General features: G+C 39.2%; 1 protein-coding gene across 10 annotated transcripts in view; it reads left to right on the forward strand.

Annotated features, from left to right (window-relative positions):
* OFD1 (OFD1 centriole and centriolar satellite protein) overlaps nucleotides 1-18,465 on the forward strand; it is a 59,458-nt gene that overhangs the window by 27,486 nt on the left and 13,507 nt on the right. For all 10 annotated transcript variants that reach the window (XM_025276734.3, XM_025276735.3, XM_025276737.3 and 7 more), the window contains 7 exons: nucleotides 1,566-1,672; nucleotides 3,470-3,589; nucleotides 5,254-5,327; nucleotides 6,562-6,653; nucleotides 7,662-7,851; nucleotides 10,524-10,654; nucleotides 11,185-11,296. In XM_025276734.3, the coding sequence (XP_025132519.2) occupies nucleotides 1,566-1,672; nucleotides 3,470-3,589; nucleotides 5,254-5,327; nucleotides 6,562-6,653; nucleotides 7,662-7,851; nucleotides 10,524-10,654; nucleotides 11,185-11,296 (826 nt within the window). The remainder of the gene's footprint in view (nucleotides 1-1,565; nucleotides 1,673-3,469; nucleotides 3,590-5,253; nucleotides 5,328-6,561; nucleotides 6,654-7,661; nucleotides 7,852-10,523; nucleotides 10,655-11,184; nucleotides 11,297-18,465) is intronic.

Here is an 18,465-nt window from a genome sequence, read left to right on the forward strand (position 1 = left end):
ATACACATATCTCAAGAGGCAGGTCAAGTGGTCTGGTATTCCCATCTCTTTCAGACTTTTCCACAGTTTGTTGTGATCCACACAAAGTCTTTGGCGTAATCAATAAGCAGAAGTAGCTGTTTTTTTGGAACTCTCTTGCTTTTTCTATGATCCAGACGGATGTTGGCAATTTGATCTCTGGTTCCTGTGCCTTTTCTAAAACCAGCTTGAACATCTGGAAGTTCACGGTTCACATATTGTTGAAGCCTGGCTTGGAGAATGTTGAGCATTACTTTACTAGTGTGTGAGATGAGTGCAACTGTGCAGTAGTTTGAGCATTCTTTGCCATTGCCTTTCTTTGGGATTGGAATGAAAACTGATCTTTTCCAGTCCTGTGGCCACTGCTGAGTTGTCCAAATTCAGAAAGACAAATATAGCATATGATATCACTTAAGTGAGGAATCTTAAATATGAGACAAATGGACATATCTGTGAAACACTCAAAGACACAGAGAACAGACTTGTTGTTGCCATGGGGGAAGGATGTGGAGGAGGGATGGATTGGGAGTTTGGGATTAGCAGATGCTAACTATTATATATAGGATGGATAAACAAGGTCCTACAGCATGGGACAGAGAACCATATTCAGTATCCTGTAATAAACCATAATGGAAAAGAATATAAAAAAGGTGTATTTGTATAACTGAGTTACTGCTGTACAGCAGAAAATAACATAGCATTGTCAATCAACTGCACTTCAATAACATTAAATAAAAAAAGACGACTGACTAGATCAACCAGTTCACAGACTCAAACCCTGGTTTATTCAACTGATCTCTGAAGGCTCTTGAGAAGGTTGCCGTTTGTGAAGAGTACCATGCCTTTATTCCACCACCTGGAATGCCCCTCCCCTTCTTGGCCTGATAAAACCATCCAGTCCTTCAAAATCCAGCTGGAATGCCAGGTCCTCGTGATGCCTCTCCTGACCCCCCACTGATGGACTCCTCTAGGCATTGCTCGTCCCGTGGAGTCTTGATGTATTTTGTGAAATCATCACGCTGTGGTGTAACTCTTGGTTTGTCTCTCTCTCCTTGAATAAACTGCGTTTTTTTTAAGGTGGGGACTGACCTGTATCTGTCCATCTTTTTGTACCCAGCACCCAGTGTGGCCTTGAATACATGATAGGTGTTCAGGGAACACATACATGAAGTGTGGCCATTCATTCGGGCCATCATCTTTTAAGTTTATTTTATTGCTGAATGAACATTTTGTTTCATTTTTTTCTTGCTGTAGAACTTAAGGAAGTTTTTTTAAGTGTCTGAGAGATGTTAATGATGTAACAAAGTAATTATACACAAGGGATGCTGGAAATACAGGGTAATGTAACTAAACAGTCCTTGAGGGAGGGGGAGAATAAATTTTTGTGAGGATAAAAAGGCAAAACATATACCTTGCATTGGAACCTCTTGAAAATTGTTCTTTAATGTCCATCCTTTGTTTTCTAGAATTTAGGAAGCAATGTATTAGTTCAAATCTCCTTTGTCTTCTTTAGCTTGCTTGGTAAAAATTAATGCTTTCTTCTACAGAATGAAACAAAAGAAATCTATGCTCAAAGGCAGCTTCTACTAAAAGACATAGATTTGCTGAGAGGCAGAGAAGCTGAGCTGAAGCAAAGAATTGAAGCCTTTGAAGTGTAAGTAATATGTGTCCATTTTGGACTTTCAGAATGAACGAGATGAAAAAGAACTACTAAATATGTCTACATATTCTAATACTACAGAATAGAATTCTTGTTTGTAAAGGTGATATCACCTAGCTTCAAAGACACACTTCAGGAGAAATGAGGATGAGTATTTTTTTGAAATATTAGACACTGGGATGAAAGCAGAAGGAAATGCCATCATCAGGCTACAGTGGGACCAGGCAAATAATTTGGAGAAGCAAATAATGCTTTAAGAGATCATACGTTTCCCATTTCTGTCAACCATTCAGGTCTCACGGTTTCATGTGCATGTAGTAACTAAATTCCAGACAGCCAGACCTGCCAGATTGACCTGCTCTGTTGGCAAAAAAGGGGAACACGGTGGCTCTGAGTTGACCTGTATTGGGAGAAATTGTTGCTTGTAGTGTGTGTGTTGCTTTTTTCTAAACGTTTACCAGTCTTTGGTTCTTCACATCTTACCTAGGATACATAGCAAGCTAAGCATTGTATAGTTTATGGAATAAGCCTTCTTTCCCATTTATCTGCCATTAATCAGCACTCACAGACACTCCAGGAATCTTCTTTCCTTAAAAGATTTGTCTTCATTTTCATGAATGTTGTTTTCTCATTTATGTAGGCTAGGTTCATTTGATTTCTTCTCTCTACCAACCTTACTGTTTTTGGCAGTACTGAAGAGGTAAATGGACCATAAGCGAGAAAAGGAAACCAATTTGGGCATTGATAGTTAATGATTATGTAATCACTTATTTACCTCCATTTTCCCTCCTCCTCCTTTCTAAGCATACTGAAAGTGAACATGTTAAGTCATCAGTCGTGTCCAACTCTTTGTGACCCCATGGACTGTAGCCCACCAGGCTTCTCTCTCCGTGGAATTCTCCAGGCAAGGATACTGGAGTGAGTTTCTGTTTCCTTCTCCAAGGGATCTTCCCAACCAGGGATCGAATCCAGGTCTCCTGCATCAGAGGCAGATTGTTTACCATCTGAGCCATCAGGGAAGCATATCATATAAACTAAATACTGCTCCATTGCTTTACAGACTAACCAGCAGAGGGCGCTAACACAGAGACGTTTTATCCTTTGCTTGGAATAGTCTCTGTTGACTGGCGCTTCTGTTTTTAGCTTGATCTGAATCCCTGTGAACCCAGTTCCCCGGCTCTGGAATTGATTTTGTGCTTGACTTGAGGTTTCACTATTAAGACCATTCCTTTCTTTAGTGTTGGGACGTTCTGATTGATCCATCTATCTTTTGCTCTCTTTTCAGTATTTTCTCTTCAGTATTGATGTAGTTCACTGGTATTGAACTAGTAGATTATGAAAGGCCAGAATACATTTTATGTCTTTAATAGCTCTGGGCTAGTCAGTTAGAAACAGTATTATAAAAGAAACAAGCACTTGAGTATACTAACTGAAGTTTGTGTGTAGCTTTGTAACTTAAAACATTAATCTTTTATCCCTGAATTGATTATGGCCGCTTACCACTTGTGACCATTTTTTTTTAAGTGTGAACCATCTCCTGTGAGACACCACTTTGGTTTTGGCATTTTCTCACTCACCCCAGCCAGAGAACTATTGAGTTCTATCTGTAGTTCAGATCCATCATCACTAGATCAGCTCCTAAAATAGTGGGACACTTCTGGCCCTTTGTTTTTACTCCCTAGCCGTGACAGTCACAGAACAGTTTGAGTCTGTGGGGCTAAAAACACATGGTGTCTTTTCCCCAATATTAATATTTTTCAATTTTGCCTTATCTGTTTTTGCTAATTTCAGTGCCCAGAGGCTGCAAGAAGAAAAAAATAAAAGCGTGAGTGATGGACTGCAGAGGCGGGAGTTGACTATAAAGAGTATCGAGGAGACCTATGACCAAAAGCTCAAGAACGAACTTCTAAAGTAATTGTTTGGCATCTTAAAAAAAAAGTATCGTATTTGAATTAAGTTGATGGAAACACAGCAACACTAATAAAGTAGATAAGATTAGTATTTTATGGCAAAATCCAGTGTTTAAAAAGAATATACATGTTCATTGACAGTCAAGCTTTTCCTGTGAATACTCGAGTTAGGATGGTTTTAAAAAGATACAGTACAGGAAATAGCATCCTCTGCTTGTTCTTGTCACTTCTGGAGTATTTACTGAGGGCCTATGATTTGCTTGAGTTTCTTAGGGCACCTTGTACCTTGCTGAGAAGCTATGAAATGGGGATTATAGTCACTTTTTATGTTTTCCTCTACCCCACTTATACTGCCATTCAGATGGAATAGCTAATGATCTGTAAATTATTCTGCTAATTCGTTATAGTATTTGTTGATCTGTATTCCTTCAAGATTCTGAAAAGCCAGAATCAAAAGGAACAAACTAGAATTAACTGTATGAAGCAAAAAACGATAGAGGGAAAGGAAGGTATGTACAGCTCTGGTACCATGGCTTTTCTCTAGTCTGCATTTTGCTGCGTTCTAGTGGATAGTATCTTAGTGCAGAGGCATTAAGTGCATATGTGGTAAGTTTTCTCTCCAGTGTTCAGTGTAATGTCTGGCACAAAGTAAGTGTTCACTTAATGTTTATTGATGTAATGAATTCATAGTGAAGTGATGACTCAACACAGCAGCTCTCGATGTTTCTTCATCATTGGCCTCTCTCTACTGCTTTGTCCATAATTTGTCATTGATAGTCCATGATATAGTACCTTCAAAGGTTTTTGGAGGTGATTCTTTAAAATAATTCTAATAAAAAACATAGCAGTTTTCTGTGGATCAGTTTTGATGTGGTAGATTTTTATCCACATATTTTATGGATTTATCTACATATTTTAAAGATAAGCTCTATAAGGAATCTATAGTTGTTAAAGTTTTAGGAATAAGTGAATAAAAGTGTGTATGTTAGCTTGATACAGCTATGGAGTGGACTGTCAGGTATCTTTGTCTGTCCGTGGGTGTCCTTATATGACTTTGGCAGGTGTTGAGGTTCTGAGGATATTCACCACAGGAGTACTTCTTTCTTTTCTCTAATCTTTGAACCAGAAAGGCAGCTGCTAACAGCTGGTGGAGATGGTAAAATTCCATGAAAATGTGACTCTGGTATCACCAGTCCAAATATATTTGCTGTTGACAGTGGCTCTTGGTACTACTGTTCAGTTCCTTAGGGTGAAAGGTCTTATCCTGCTTGAGGGTGGGAAGGCGGGACAGGTGGACTGGAAGTGACTGACTTGTTATCCTTTTGGATTTAGAGTCTGCTGTATACAGTATAAAGTAAGTAAATTTACTTTTTTTGTGTCACTGGATGCCAGCTGAGAAACAGTACCCTCTATAGCCTCAGTAACATGACCCTTCATTTTGTGCTTGAGTTTTGGGACCCAGTTTATAGAACTGCAGGAAGACTTTAGTGGACTTTTTATAGCCAGAATTTGGACCCCTGGCCTTAGCACTGAATGCTCCAGAAGTTCATGTGTTGTCCTGTTTAGTACCCTTCAGTGCCCTGATGCCATAAGATAAGCTCATCGTTGATAGCAGTCTGTTTAGGGAAGTGACCAAAACTCATTTTCCATCCTTCTGATTCTCAGGTATCAACTTGAACTGAAGGAGGACTATATCACTAGAACCAACAGACTGATCGAAGATGAAAGGAAAAATAAAGGTGATTTGGGGGGGCAGGGCAGGAAGCTGTATTTTTCAGTTTCAACACAGGTTATCAGCTTCTTAAGTTGGGTCTGTTCTTTAATCCAAAAAATATATACCTTCCATTTCATTGTTACTATTAACTGATACAGTTTTTGTCCTTTTAATTTTACAGAGTGAAAAAAATAATCACTGTCTTTCAATGTTTTTGTAAACCTTCTTGTTTAACTTTTTGTATATTCACAAAGATCAGTGATTTATTGGTAGAATTTTATTCAACTGTATTTCAGTATATCTTGATGAATAAATCTGTGATGTCAAGAAGGTGGCAGCAACTTACTGCTGTTGGTTAATACTACTCTAAACCATGAGAGGTGTTATGACCTGGTTTCTTATTTTTCTTAACTTCTAACACATATTTATGCTTCATGATATTTTATTTTCACATATAGCCTCCTAAACTCTTGTATATATTACCCCGAGACGAGGAAAGTTAGGTAGTTGATCTTTCAGATATTTTACATTGCAGTGTATCTCTAGGAACTATCCTGTGACAAGAGTTTTGGGTGGATATTTCAAATGGATTGCAAGGAGTCAGCCAGGGCTGGGTACTTGGTCCTTATCAGAAGGTCACCAGGTGTGTGTGGCTGCTCCTTGGCACCTGTCGTGCTCAGACTAATATTAATACTTCTGTAGGAATTGGTATTGCCATGTAGTTAGCATGTGACTTTTTGATGATACATCTATATAGCCTTATTTTAGATGAAGTGATAATGACAAAATAATAACTATAAAATCTTACCAGAGCAGTCTTTGTCTTTAAGGAAATTCAGAGCTGTTGGCATGAGGGCCCCACATTCCACACGGGTGGTGTAACTCTGGTGACTTGTGTGTAGCAGGAAGTTCACCACATATATGACCGTTACAACTGACTTCACATCACCTAATGAGTAACAGGACTTACTTGCCTGTTAATTTTTTTTGACCCAATATCTGCTGTTTTATATCTTTTTTTTGGGGGGGGGACATGCCACAGGGCTTATGAGATCTTAATTTCCTGATCAATGATCGAACCTGCACTCTGGGCAGTGAAAGCATGGAATATTAACAACTGGGCCGCAGGGAATCCCCTCTGCTATTTTAGATGATGAAATAATGGTCATTAGGTCTGACATACTGGCTATAAATGATTAAATGACTTGTATTCACTGAGAAACCTTTATGATATTTAGTTGCTTGGCTCTGTCTTTCAGAGAAAGCTATACATTTGCAAGAGGAACTTGCAGCTCTTAATTGTAAAAAGGAAGAACTTGATCATTCTGTAAACCGTGTGAAAGAACTCGAGGTAATTGTTAATCATATTGATTTTTTGAAATAGATGTTAGACAACACAGGAAATTTTAACTTCAGTCACACATAATTTATCTCAAGTGATCCTCTTTGTATGTTTAGACTGTTTATTATATGACTCAGAGGGTGATGGCTGAACTTAATTCAGTAGTTGTTGATTTCAATCTTTGTCTCCTAGAGAAGCATAGAAAGAGCATGTCCTTTGGGGCCCAGAGTCATCCTTGAATCCCTAACTGTGTGCCTGTAGGCAAGATCTGTGACCTCAGATCCCTTATCTGTAAGCTCTGGAATATTGTCCACATCCCATGGTTTGTTGAGGGACTTCAGCTGGTTTCTTTGCCTTTCCGTAGCAGGTGGCTGGCATGTACTAGTATCTACTCAGCTTCTTTTCCCTTCCCCTCAGCACCAGGTAAAAGTTCCTATCACTACATCGGGATCTCACAGATTAAAGCAAAATGAGAGGCATTTTTCACATGATACTGTTACTTTTTTTCTGTTCGTTTCTGTGCTTGCTATCCAAAGCCCAGAACTGGACCTTCAGATACTTAAAATATATTCTGTATATAAGATTTGTTTTTGCAACTGTGATGAATTACTTGAGAACTTTATAGGCTCCTGTCTTCAAATGGGATATATCAGACCGAGGGAAGGAGAGCACCTCCCAGCACCTTAGTAGTATCTATCTCACCTTTTCATATTAAAAAACAGACACATTATTAAATCTGTGATGGCTTTTGGGTCCTTAGTTGCATATGGAAAGTTGGGTGAGAATCTGAGGGACTTGCTATGTAGGACAGGGTTCTACATAAACTGAGTTGTATGAACTTGCGCCAGCTCCAAGACCGAAGTTGTTGTAGTTAGAGTCTTCTTGTTACAGAGAAGCAGACCAGCGAGCTGACCATAATTAAATTATGCCACAAAGCTGAGAACAGACTGCCAGCATTTACCTACTCAGTCCTGTAAAGTCTCTGTTCAAATACGAGTTTTCCTTTTCCAATTCCAGCTTGAATTGGAGTCTGTCAGAGCTCAATGTTTGGCGTTAACAAAGCAAAACCACATGCTAAGCGAGAAGGTTAAAGAGATGAGTGACTATTCTCTACTGAAAGAAGGAAAACTGGAGCTTCAGGCACAAAATAAACTACTTAAACAACAAGTGGAAGACATGAAAAGTGAAAACATGCATCTCCTAAACTGTAAGTCTTTTTTAAAAAATGATTTGTAATTCATGTTAGGCTCATAATAGGAAATTGCTTTTTTTTTCTTTTTGGCTACATCATGAGAATGTGGGATCTTAATTCCCCAACCAGGGATCAAACCTGTGCCCCCTGCAGTGAAAGTGCAGAGCCCTAACTACTGGACCACCGGGGAAGTCCTAGGAAACTGCTCTAGGGGAGGCTTCAGTTGGGAAGGTTTTATAAAATTAAAATTCCAGATTGAAATTCCTTCTTTTTTGCTTGCTATTCCATAATTCATAGTGTCTGTAAGAATAAACATTTTTAAATTTAATTTTTATTTTAGGTTAGAGTATAGTTGATTTACAGTGTTGTGTTTCAGGTGTAGAGCAAAGGGATTCTGTTATACATATACAAACATCCATTCTTTCTCAGCTTCTTTTCCCATGTAGGTCATTACAGGTTATTGAGTCAAGTTCCCTGTGCTGTACAGTAGGTCCTTATTATCTATTTCATATATGGTACTGTGTGTCTGTTAACCCAAAGCTCCTAATTTTATCCTTCTCCCTGCCTTTCCCCTATGCTAACCATAAACTTGTTTTCGAAGTCTGTGTAGTCTGTTGTGTTTTGTAAATAAGTTCATTTGTATGACTTTTTAGATTCCACGTATAAGTGATATGGTAAGATATTTGTCTTCTTCTGTGACTTGGCCTCACTTAGTATGGTATTCTCTAGTTGCATACTTGTTGCTGCAAATGGCATTATTTCTTTTTTGTGGCTGAGCAGTATTCCACTGTGTATATGTACCATATCTTCTTTATCCATTCATTTGTCCATGGACATTTGGTTGCTTCTATGTCTTGGCTATTGTAAATAGCACTGCAGTGAACAATGGGGTATGTGTATCTTTTCAAATTATGGTTTTCTCCAGATATGTGCCTAGCAGTGGGATTGCTGGATCACATGGTAGTTCTGTTTTTATTTTTTTGAGAAACCTCCATACTGTTCTCCATAGTGGTTGTACCAGTTTACATTTCCGCCATCAGTGAAGGAGGATTCCCCTTTCTCCATGCCCTTTCCAGCATTTATTGTATATAGACTTTTTGATGAGGGACATTCTGATTGGTGTGAGGTTGTATCTTATTGTAGTTTTGATTTGCATTCCTCTAATAATTAGTCATGTTGAGCATCTTTTCATGTGCTTTTTAACCATCTGTATGTCTTTTTTGGAGAAATGTCTATTTAAATCTTTTGCCCACTTTTTGATTGGGTTATTTGAACTGCATGACCTGTTTGTATATTTTGGAGATTAATCCCTTGTTGGTTACTTCATTTGTAAATGTTTTCTCCCATTCTGTTGGGTGGTCTTTTTGTTTTGTTTATGGTTTCCCTTGCTGTGCAAAAGCTTTGAAGTTTTATTAGGTCCCATTTGTTTATTTTTATTTTCATTACTCTAGGAGGTGGATCCAAAAAGATATTGCTGCAACTTATATCAGTGTTCTGCCTGTGTTTTCCTCTAAGTGTTTTATAATATCTGAGCTTACCCAGTGGCTCAGTGGTAAAGAATCACCGGTAATGCAGGAGACCTGGGTTTGATCCCTGGGTCGAGAAGATCCCCTGGAGGAGGGCATGGAAATCCACTCCAGTACTCTTGCCTGGAGAATCCCTTGGACAGAGGAGCCTGGCAGGTTACAGCCCATGGGGTTGCAAAGAGTTGGACACGACTGAGCATATATGCATGGGCTTACATTTAGGCCCTTTAATCCATTTGGGGTTTATTTTTGTATATTGTGTTAGAGAATGTTCTAATTTCATTCTTTTGCATGTAGCTGTCCAGTTTTCCCAGCACCACTTGAAGAGACTGTCTTTTCAACATTGTATATTCTTGCTTTCTTTGTCATAGATTAATTGACCATAGGTGCGTGGGTTTATTTCTGGCCTTTTGTTCTGTCCCATTGATCTATATTTCTGTTTTTGTGCCAGTACCATATTGTCTTGATTACTGTAGCTTTGTAGTATAGTCTAAAGTCAGGGACCCTGATTCCTCCAGCTTCATTCTTCTTTCTCAAGATTGCTTTGGCTGTTCAAGGTCTTTTGTGTCTCCATACAAATAGTGAAATTGTTTGTTCTAATTCTGTGAAAAATGCCATTGGTAATTTGATAGGGTTTGCACTGTATCTGTAGATTGCCTTGGGTTGTTGTTCAGTCGCTCAGTCATGTCTGTTTGTGACCCCATGGACTGCAGCACGCCAGGCTCCTCTGTCCTTCACCATCACCCAGAGCTTGCCCAAACTCATGTCCATCAAGTTGGTGATGCTATCCAACCATCTCATTCTCTGTCATCACCTTCTCCTTCTGCCTTCAATCTTCCCCAGCATCGGGGTGTTTTCTAATGAGTCGACTCTTCGCATCAGGTGGCAAAGTACTGGAGCTTCAGCTTCAGCATCAGTTTTTCCAATGAATAGTCAGGATTGAGAAGGACTCAAGAATAGTAAAATCTGCATTTATGTGCATTAAATTGTTTTCAAATTCCTGTGGCAGAATTGCTTGTTGTCCATTTGATGGAGCTGTTAGAAAGTTGTGTGCATGCCCAAAAAGGAAGAACAATTTGAAACTTCTCTAGCTGCTTTTAAAAGTAAAGCTCAATGAGAAAACTTCAGGTTGATAACAATCACTCTCTGTTACTTTCCTAGGCATAGCTCAGCCGTCTCCCGAACTGCTGATTTTTCAGAAAGAATTAAAGAAAGCAGAACATGCTATTGCATTTGAGCATAAGGATTTTGAAACCCACAAGCAAGCTCTACAAAAACAGCTTCAAAGCGAGGTGAGTACTGCTCCTTGTGCAGCCAGGGGTCGGGCCAGTCTGCTGCATAGATATGTGAACGTGGCACACACCATACCAGCATAAATGGGGTTTACTTCAACATCAGAGCTCCCCCAAGGTGCTAAAGTATGTGCTTTCTCATCTGAGAGAACTCTCCAGTGATCATGTGACTTTATATTCATAATTGTCACAAAATCCAGAGGCAAGCAAACTCACTTAAATACACAATTTTTCAAGTCCTGGTGGTGCCCACAGTGGCAGTGTCTTGATTCTCACCCTGTGACTTGGAAATACTACTGCCATCTCTCTTGTGTCTGCCCTGGAGTAGCTGCTCTAACTTGTATGTGACAAGAGGTGGAAACTTGTTTTATCTTTCGTCATCTTGTAGGGACCCTGTGCGTTAAGGGTGTAACACTGCTCAGAATTGGCAAAAGGGCAAAAGAGAATAAGCCTAATGAGAGAATAGCTCCCTTTGAAGTGAGCTGTGATTTCTTTTATGTTCATTTCTTTTCTTCTCTAATTCTCTGCAGATTGAGCGCTCTGCCCAGCTGAAGGCCCAGGTATTAGAATATGATGCTTCTGTCAAGAGGTTAACTACACAGATTTCAATTTTAAAATTGCAACTAAAACAAACTCAGACAGGTTAGAGACATTTTTAACCTCTGTGTGTGTGTTTGTGTGTGTGTGTGTAAAACTTCTGACACTTGTGAAAATGTAATTGTTACTCATTGAATTCTTAGTAATTCTCATAGTAGGGGAAAGCTTCCCAGGTGACTCAGTGGTAAAGAACCCTCCTGCAAGTGCAGAAGACGCGGGAAATATGTGTTTGATCCTTGGGTGGGGAAGATCCCCTGGAGAAGGGAATGGCAACCCAATCCAGTATCCTTGCCTGGAGAATCCCATGGACAGAGGGCCCTGGCGGCCTATAGTCCATGGGGCCACAGAGTTGGACACAGCTGAGCACACACAGCACCTCGTAGGGAAAAGTCATAGAGAAATGTGCCATCTCAGAAGTCACGCTCCCTGTCCATTTCAGGGATACCAACCAGGTGGTCAGCCAACGTGACTTGTTTTCACAGGTGCCCCATGCTTGGGGGAACCTCATACCACAGATAGGTGTGATAGTGACACAGAAGCCCCCAAATTCATCCTGGACCTAGGCTTTCCTTTTTTATTTGCTGTCTGATGGCTCAGACAGCGAAGAATCCGCCTGCAGTGCAGGAGACCTGGGTTTGATCCCTGGGTTAGGAAGATCCCCTGGAGAAGGGAATGGCAACCCACTCCAGTGTTCCTGCCTGGCAGGCTACAGTCCATGGGGTTGCAAAGAGTCGGACATGACTGAGCAACTGACACTCACACATCCTGATAATAAGACCAATCGACTGTTGAGTGGTTTTATACATTCCCTGACAGAGGTTTATGTGAGTGGGAGAGGCAGTGTGGCCTGGCTGAAAGAGCACTGCTGCTGAAATCAGAAAACTGGTTTTGTACCCCAGTTTTGCAGTTAAGTTGTTTGGTTTTGGGTACATTTCTTTTAACTTCCTTGGGCCTCAAGTCCCCTCTTTGTAATGAGGATAATACCTTCTGTGCCGTGGAGGATGAAGGGGATATGTGGTTGGCTCCAGTGCAGTGCCTGGGGCACATAAAACACTTGGGGAAATGGCCACTGCTGTCATTTTATTACTGTGTCTTCCTGTGGATGCATGACATCTGCCCCTCCTTCATACCAAGTGCCGATTTTGACACTTTCTTGAGCTGCTTTCAAGCCCAGCAGAAGTTCATGAGACTTTGTGATTCTGAGCCATCCTCAGTTCCTATTTGCACTTCTTTGCCCTTGGGCCCTTGGCCCCTTCTCCCCACCCTACTTTTATTTCCGTCTCTTCACTCATCTCTACTCTTTCCTGTTGCTCATTTTCTTGCCACAACTCTGCATTTGCCAAACTTCCCACTGCTGAAACTATCCTGAGCTCAGATCATAAGAAATAGTTCAGTGAGGATGGAAGCTTCACGAGCACGGGCCTGCCAAGCATCTATCCCTGACATCATCAAGGTGGCCTTGCAGGAGAGGAGCGGTCACATGTGGTGGCTTTGCATTAGGCCAGCCCAGCAACTTGGTGCTTTGCAATTGGATGATTCAGCTATAGTCTCCTGTCCGTGACGTGGGAGCAGTGAGAGTTTTGGGCCCACGGTGGCGCCCTGACCACACGCTCTTCCCCTCTCTGAGATTCAGGCTGTACGCAGTAGATTTTGCTGCAGCCCTGGGAGTTTGGGGGTGGCATCCTGTAATGAGACACATTCATTATTTTGAAGTCAAGTGTGTGAATGTTCCTGCTGATTAAATAAAGATTATAAATGGGCTTAGATCAGATCAGGTCAGGTTTTTCAACGACATGAGTTCAAGTCTGATTAGGCTTTGTCCCCGAATACATTGTGAATGCCTTTTCAGTTCTCAGAGCTTTATGGATTTCAAGGTCGTGCATAATGGATTGTGAAATAATAGCATGCATTACAAAAGAAGGTATATGAAGCAATAGTTGGTACATATAAGCTCTCAAACGTTAATAGTGTTTTGACTGTGGTTTTACAGACTTTTTTTTGTTTAAGTATAGTTGATTTACCCTATTGTGTTGATTTCTGCTGTGAAAGTGAAAGTGATAGTCACTCAGTTGTGTTCGACTCTTGTGCGACCCCAAGGACTGTAGCTCACCAGGCTCCTCCATCCATGGGATTCTCCAGGCAAGAGTACTAGAGTGGAGTGCCATTCCCTTCTCCAGGGGAGCTTCCCCACCCAGGGATCGAACCCAGGTCACCTGCATTGCAGGCAGATTCTTTTACCCTCTGAGCTACCAGGCATAACTTTGGTTTTACAAACAATTTTTTTTTATTGAAGTATAGTTGATTTACTCTATTGTGTTGATTCAGCTGTACAGCAAAATGATTCACTTGCGCGCACGCACGCACACACACACACACACACATAAATTGCTTTTGGTACTGTTTTCCATTACAGTTTATCACAGGATACTGAATATAGTTCTCTGTGCTCTACAGTAGAACTTTGATGTTTACCCCTTCCATACATAGTAGCTTATATCCGCTAACCCCAGCCTCCCACTCCATCCCTCCCCCAACATCCTCCCCCTTGGCAACCATAAGTCTGTTCTCAATGTCTAAGAGTCTGTTTCTGTTTCATAGATATGCTCATTTGTGTCATATGTTAGATTCCACATAGAAGTGATACCACATGGTATTTGTTTTTCTCTTTCTGACTCACTTCACCTAGTATGGTATTCTTTAGTTGCATCCATGTTGCTGCAAATGGCATTATTTTGTTCTTTTTTATGACTGGGTAATATTCCTGTGTGTGTGTGTGTGTGTGTGTGTGTGTGTGTGTACACACCACATCTTTATCCACTCATCTGTTGATGAAGGTTTAGGTTGTTTCCATGTCTCGGCTCTTGTGAATAGTGCTGCTGTCAACATATAGGTGCATATGTCTTTTTGGATTAGAGTTTTGTCTGTATATACACCCAGGAGTGGAATCACTAGATCATATGGTAATTTATTTTTACTTTTCTGAGGAACCTCCATACTCTTTCCCATTTTTCAATTGTTTCTTTGTTTTGCCATTGAGTGTATGTATTTTGGAAATTAAGCCCTCATTGGTAGCATTGTTAGCAGTATTTTGTCCCATTGTGTAGGTTGTCTTTTTGTTTTGTTTATGGTTTCTTTTGCTGTGCAAAGGCTTGTACGTTTGATTAGGTCTCATTTGTTTATTTTTGTTTTTATTTCTGTTGCCTTGGGAGACTGACCTAAGAAAACATTGCTGTGATTTATGTCAGAGAATATTTTCCTATGATCTCTTCTAGGAGTTTTATAGTATCATGTTTTATGTTTAAGTCTTTAAGCTATTTGGAGTTTATTTTTGGTATGATGAGAGGGTGTGTTCTGATTTTATTGATTTACATGCAGCTCTTCAGCTTTCCCAGCACCACTTGTTGAACAGACTGTGTTTTTCCCATTGTATATTATTGCCTCCTTTGTTGAAGATTAATTGACTGTAGATGTGTGGGTTTATTTATGGGCTCTCTATTCTATTCCATTAATGCATATGTCTGTTTTTGTGTCAGTACGATGATGTTTTGATTGCAGTAGCTTTGTAGTATTGTCTGAAGTCTGGAAGGGTTATGCATTCTGGCTTGTTTTTTTTTTTCCTCAGGATTACTTTGGCAATTCTGGGTCTTTTATGGTTCCATATAAATTTTAGGATTGATTATTCTAGTTCTTTGAAGAAATATAATGGGTTAATTGATAGAGATCACATTAAATCTATAGATTTCTTTGGGTAGTATTGCCATTTTAACAGTATTGTTCCAGTCCAAGAGCATGGGATATCTTTCCATTTCTTTGAATCCTCTTTAATTTCCTTTATTAATATTTGATGGGCTTCCCTAGTAACTCAGCTGGTAAAGATTCCACCTGTAATGCAGGAGACACCAGTTCAATTCCTGGGTCTGGAAGATCCACTGGAGAAGGGATAGGCTACCCACTCCTGTATCTTGGGCGTCTCTGGTGGCTCAGCTGGTAAAGAATCCTATTTTATAGTTCTCAATGTATAAATCTTTCACCCCGGTCAAGTTTATTTTTCTTTTTTTTGGAGGGGGAAGTAATTTTAAAACGTACTGTTTTTTTTTTACATTCCCTTTCTAATATTTCATTGTTAGTGTAAAGAAATGCAACTGATTTCTGAAGGTTGATCTTGTATCCTGCTACTTTGCTGAGTTCATTTATTAGAAATAGTAGTTTTTGTGTAGAGTCCTTAGGATTTTCTATATGTGTAGTTTCATGTCATCTGCATATAGTGGCAATTTTACCTCTTCCCTTCCAATTTGGATACCTATTATTTTTCTTGTCTAATTGTTGTGGCTAGAGCTTTCAGTACTGTATTGAATAGAAGAGGTTAGAGTGGGCATCCTTGTCTGGTTCTAAATTTTACTAGAAAGGCTTTTGGCTTTTCACCATTGAGTATTACGTTGGCTGTGGGTTTTTCATAAATCGTTATTATTGTGTTCAGACATGTTCCCTCTGTACCCACCTTAGTAAGAGTTTTGTCTTGACTGGATGTTGAGTTTTCTCAAATGGTTTTTCTGCATCTATTGAGATGATCGTGTGGTTTTTGTCTTTTGTTTATGTGGTGTTTCACATTGATTTGTATACGTTGAACCATTCTTGTGAGCTTGGGATGAATCTCATGTGGGTTGTGTATATGATCTTTTGTACGTATTGTTGGATTCAGTTTGCTAATAGTTTGCTGAGGAATTTTTCATCTATATTCATCAAAGATACTGATCTGTAATTTTCTTTTTTGGTGGTATCTTTGGTTTTGGTATCAGAGTGACAATGGTTTCATAGAAGATCTTTGTGAGTGTTCCTACCTCCTCACGTTTTTGTAAGAGTTTGAGAAGGATCTGTATAAGTTCTTCTTTGTATGTTTGGAAGAATTCACCTGTGAAGACATCTGGTCTTGTACTTTGTTTGTATGGATTTTTTTGTTTGTTTGTTTTAATTACAGATTCTCTTTCACTTCTAGTGATCAGTCTGTTCAAATTATTTCTTCTTGATTCAGTTTTGGTGAGCTCTATATTTCTACAGGGTTGTCCATTTCATCTAAGTTGTCAAATTTATTGGCATATAATTGTTCTTAGTATTCCCTTAGTTTTTTTTTTTTTTTCCTGTGGTATTGGCTGTTGTATCTCTTTTTTAATTTCTTATTTTGTTTATTTGGGTTCTGTCTCTTTTTTTGGTGAGCCTGGCCAGAGGTTTATCAGTTTTATTTACTCTTTCAAAGACCCAGCTCTTGGTTTTATTGACTTTTTCCATTTTTTAATTGCTACTTTATTTTCTATCTTTATTCCTTCTTTCTGCTGACTTTAGGTTTTGTTTGTTCTTTTTCTGATTCTTTTAGGTGGTATGTTACGTTGTTTATTTGAGATTTTTCCTGTTTTTTTTTTTTTGAGGAAGGCCTGTAGTACTGTGAACTTCTAAGAACTGCTTTTGCTATGTCCCTTAGATTTTGTATGGTTCTGTTTTCACTGTCATTTGTTTTAAGGTATTTTTAAATTTCCACTTTGGTTTCCTCATTGATCCATTGGTTTTCCAGTAGCATATTGTTTAGTCTTTTCCCATTTCTTTTTCTGTGGTTAATTTCTAGTTTCATGCATTTATAGTCAGAAAAGATGTGTGATAATTTCTGTACCCTTAGATATGTGAGGCTTGTTTTGTGCTCCAGCATGTGGTCAGTTGTAGAGACTGTTCCATGCGCAGTTGAAAGGAATGTGTATTGGTTTTTTGTTCTTGGATATAATGCCATGAAAATACCAATTAGGTCGAACTGCTCTATTGTACCATTTAGGATCTCTGTTGTTTTATTATTATTTTGCATAGAAGATCTGTCCATTGATGGGAGTGGGGTGTTAAAGTCTCCTACCATTATCATATTCTTGTGAATTTATCTCTTTATATCTGTTTGTGTTTGTTTTATGTGTTTGGGTGCTTCTATGTTAGGCACATATATTTTAGGTTAATACATGTAAAATCTTCTTCTTGTATTGATCCTTTTATCATTATAAAGTGTCCTTCATTATCTTTTTTATGACCTTTGTGTTAAAGTCTATTTTGTCTGATTAAAGTATTGTGATCCCTGCTTTCTTTTCATTTCTCTTTGGTTAAAATATCTTTTTATATCTCCTTACTTTCAGTCTGTGTCCTTTGCCCTAAGCTAAGCTCTTGTTTTTTTTAATCCCGTCAATCACTGGGTCTTTTGATTGGTGCATTCAGTCCATTTACATTTAAAGTGATTATTGTTAGATATACATTTATTGCCATTTTAAGGCTTGTTTTCCCATTGATTTTATATTTGTCCATTTCTTTTTGTTTTCCTTTGTGTGGTTTGATGATTTTCTTTTGTATTATACTTATGTTCTCTTCTTTTTGGTTTTTGTGAATCTGTTGTATGTTTTTGATTTGTAGTTACCCTGTTTTTCAAGTATGTTAACTCCATCCTTTATCTACTTGCCTTAGACTGGTAGCCATATAGATAGGCTCTAAAATATTCTAGGAAGTGGGGGAAAAAAATCTATGTTTTCTTACTCTCTTTCTCTTGCTGTCTTTAGAATCCTCTCTTTAACTTTTGCCATATTTTTAACTAGAATATGCCTTGGTGTAGGTCTCTTTGAGTTTACCTTATGTGGAACCCTGTCTGCTTCCTGCACCGGATATCTGTTTACATCTTCAAGTTTGGGAAGTTTTCAGCCGTAATTTCTTCAAATACATTTTTGATCTTTTCTCTTTCTTCCTCTTCTGGAATCCCTATTATGTATAGATTGGCATGCTTTTTATTGTCCCATAGGTCTCTAGATCAATTGGTAAAGAATCCACCTGCAGTGCAGGAGACCCCAGTTCGATTCCTGGGTTGGGAAGATCCGCTGGAGAAGGGATAGGCTACCCACTCCAGTATTCTTGGGCTTCCCTTGTGGCTCAGCTGGTAAAGAATCTGCCCACAACGTGGGAGACTTGGGTTTGATCCCTGGGTTGGGAAGATCCACTGGAGAAGATAAAGGCTCCCCTCTCCAGTATTCTGGCCTGGAGAATTCCATGAACTATATAGTCCATGGGGTCACCAAGAGTTGGACACGACTGAGCGACTTTCACTTTCACTACTTTCAGGTCTTTTGTTTAGGTTTCTTTTTTTTTTTTCATTTGGCTTTCTGTCTGCTGTCCTGAATGGGTGATTTACATGATTCTGTCTTCTG

This window comes from Bubalus bubalis, chromosome X (genome assembly GCF_019923935.1).
Source record: "Bubalus bubalis isolate 160015118507 breed Murrah chromosome X, NDDB_SH_1, whole genome shotgun sequence".
NCBI classification, from domain to species: domain Eukaryota; kingdom Metazoa; phylum Chordata; class Mammalia; order Artiodactyla; family Bovidae; genus Bubalus; species Bubalus bubalis.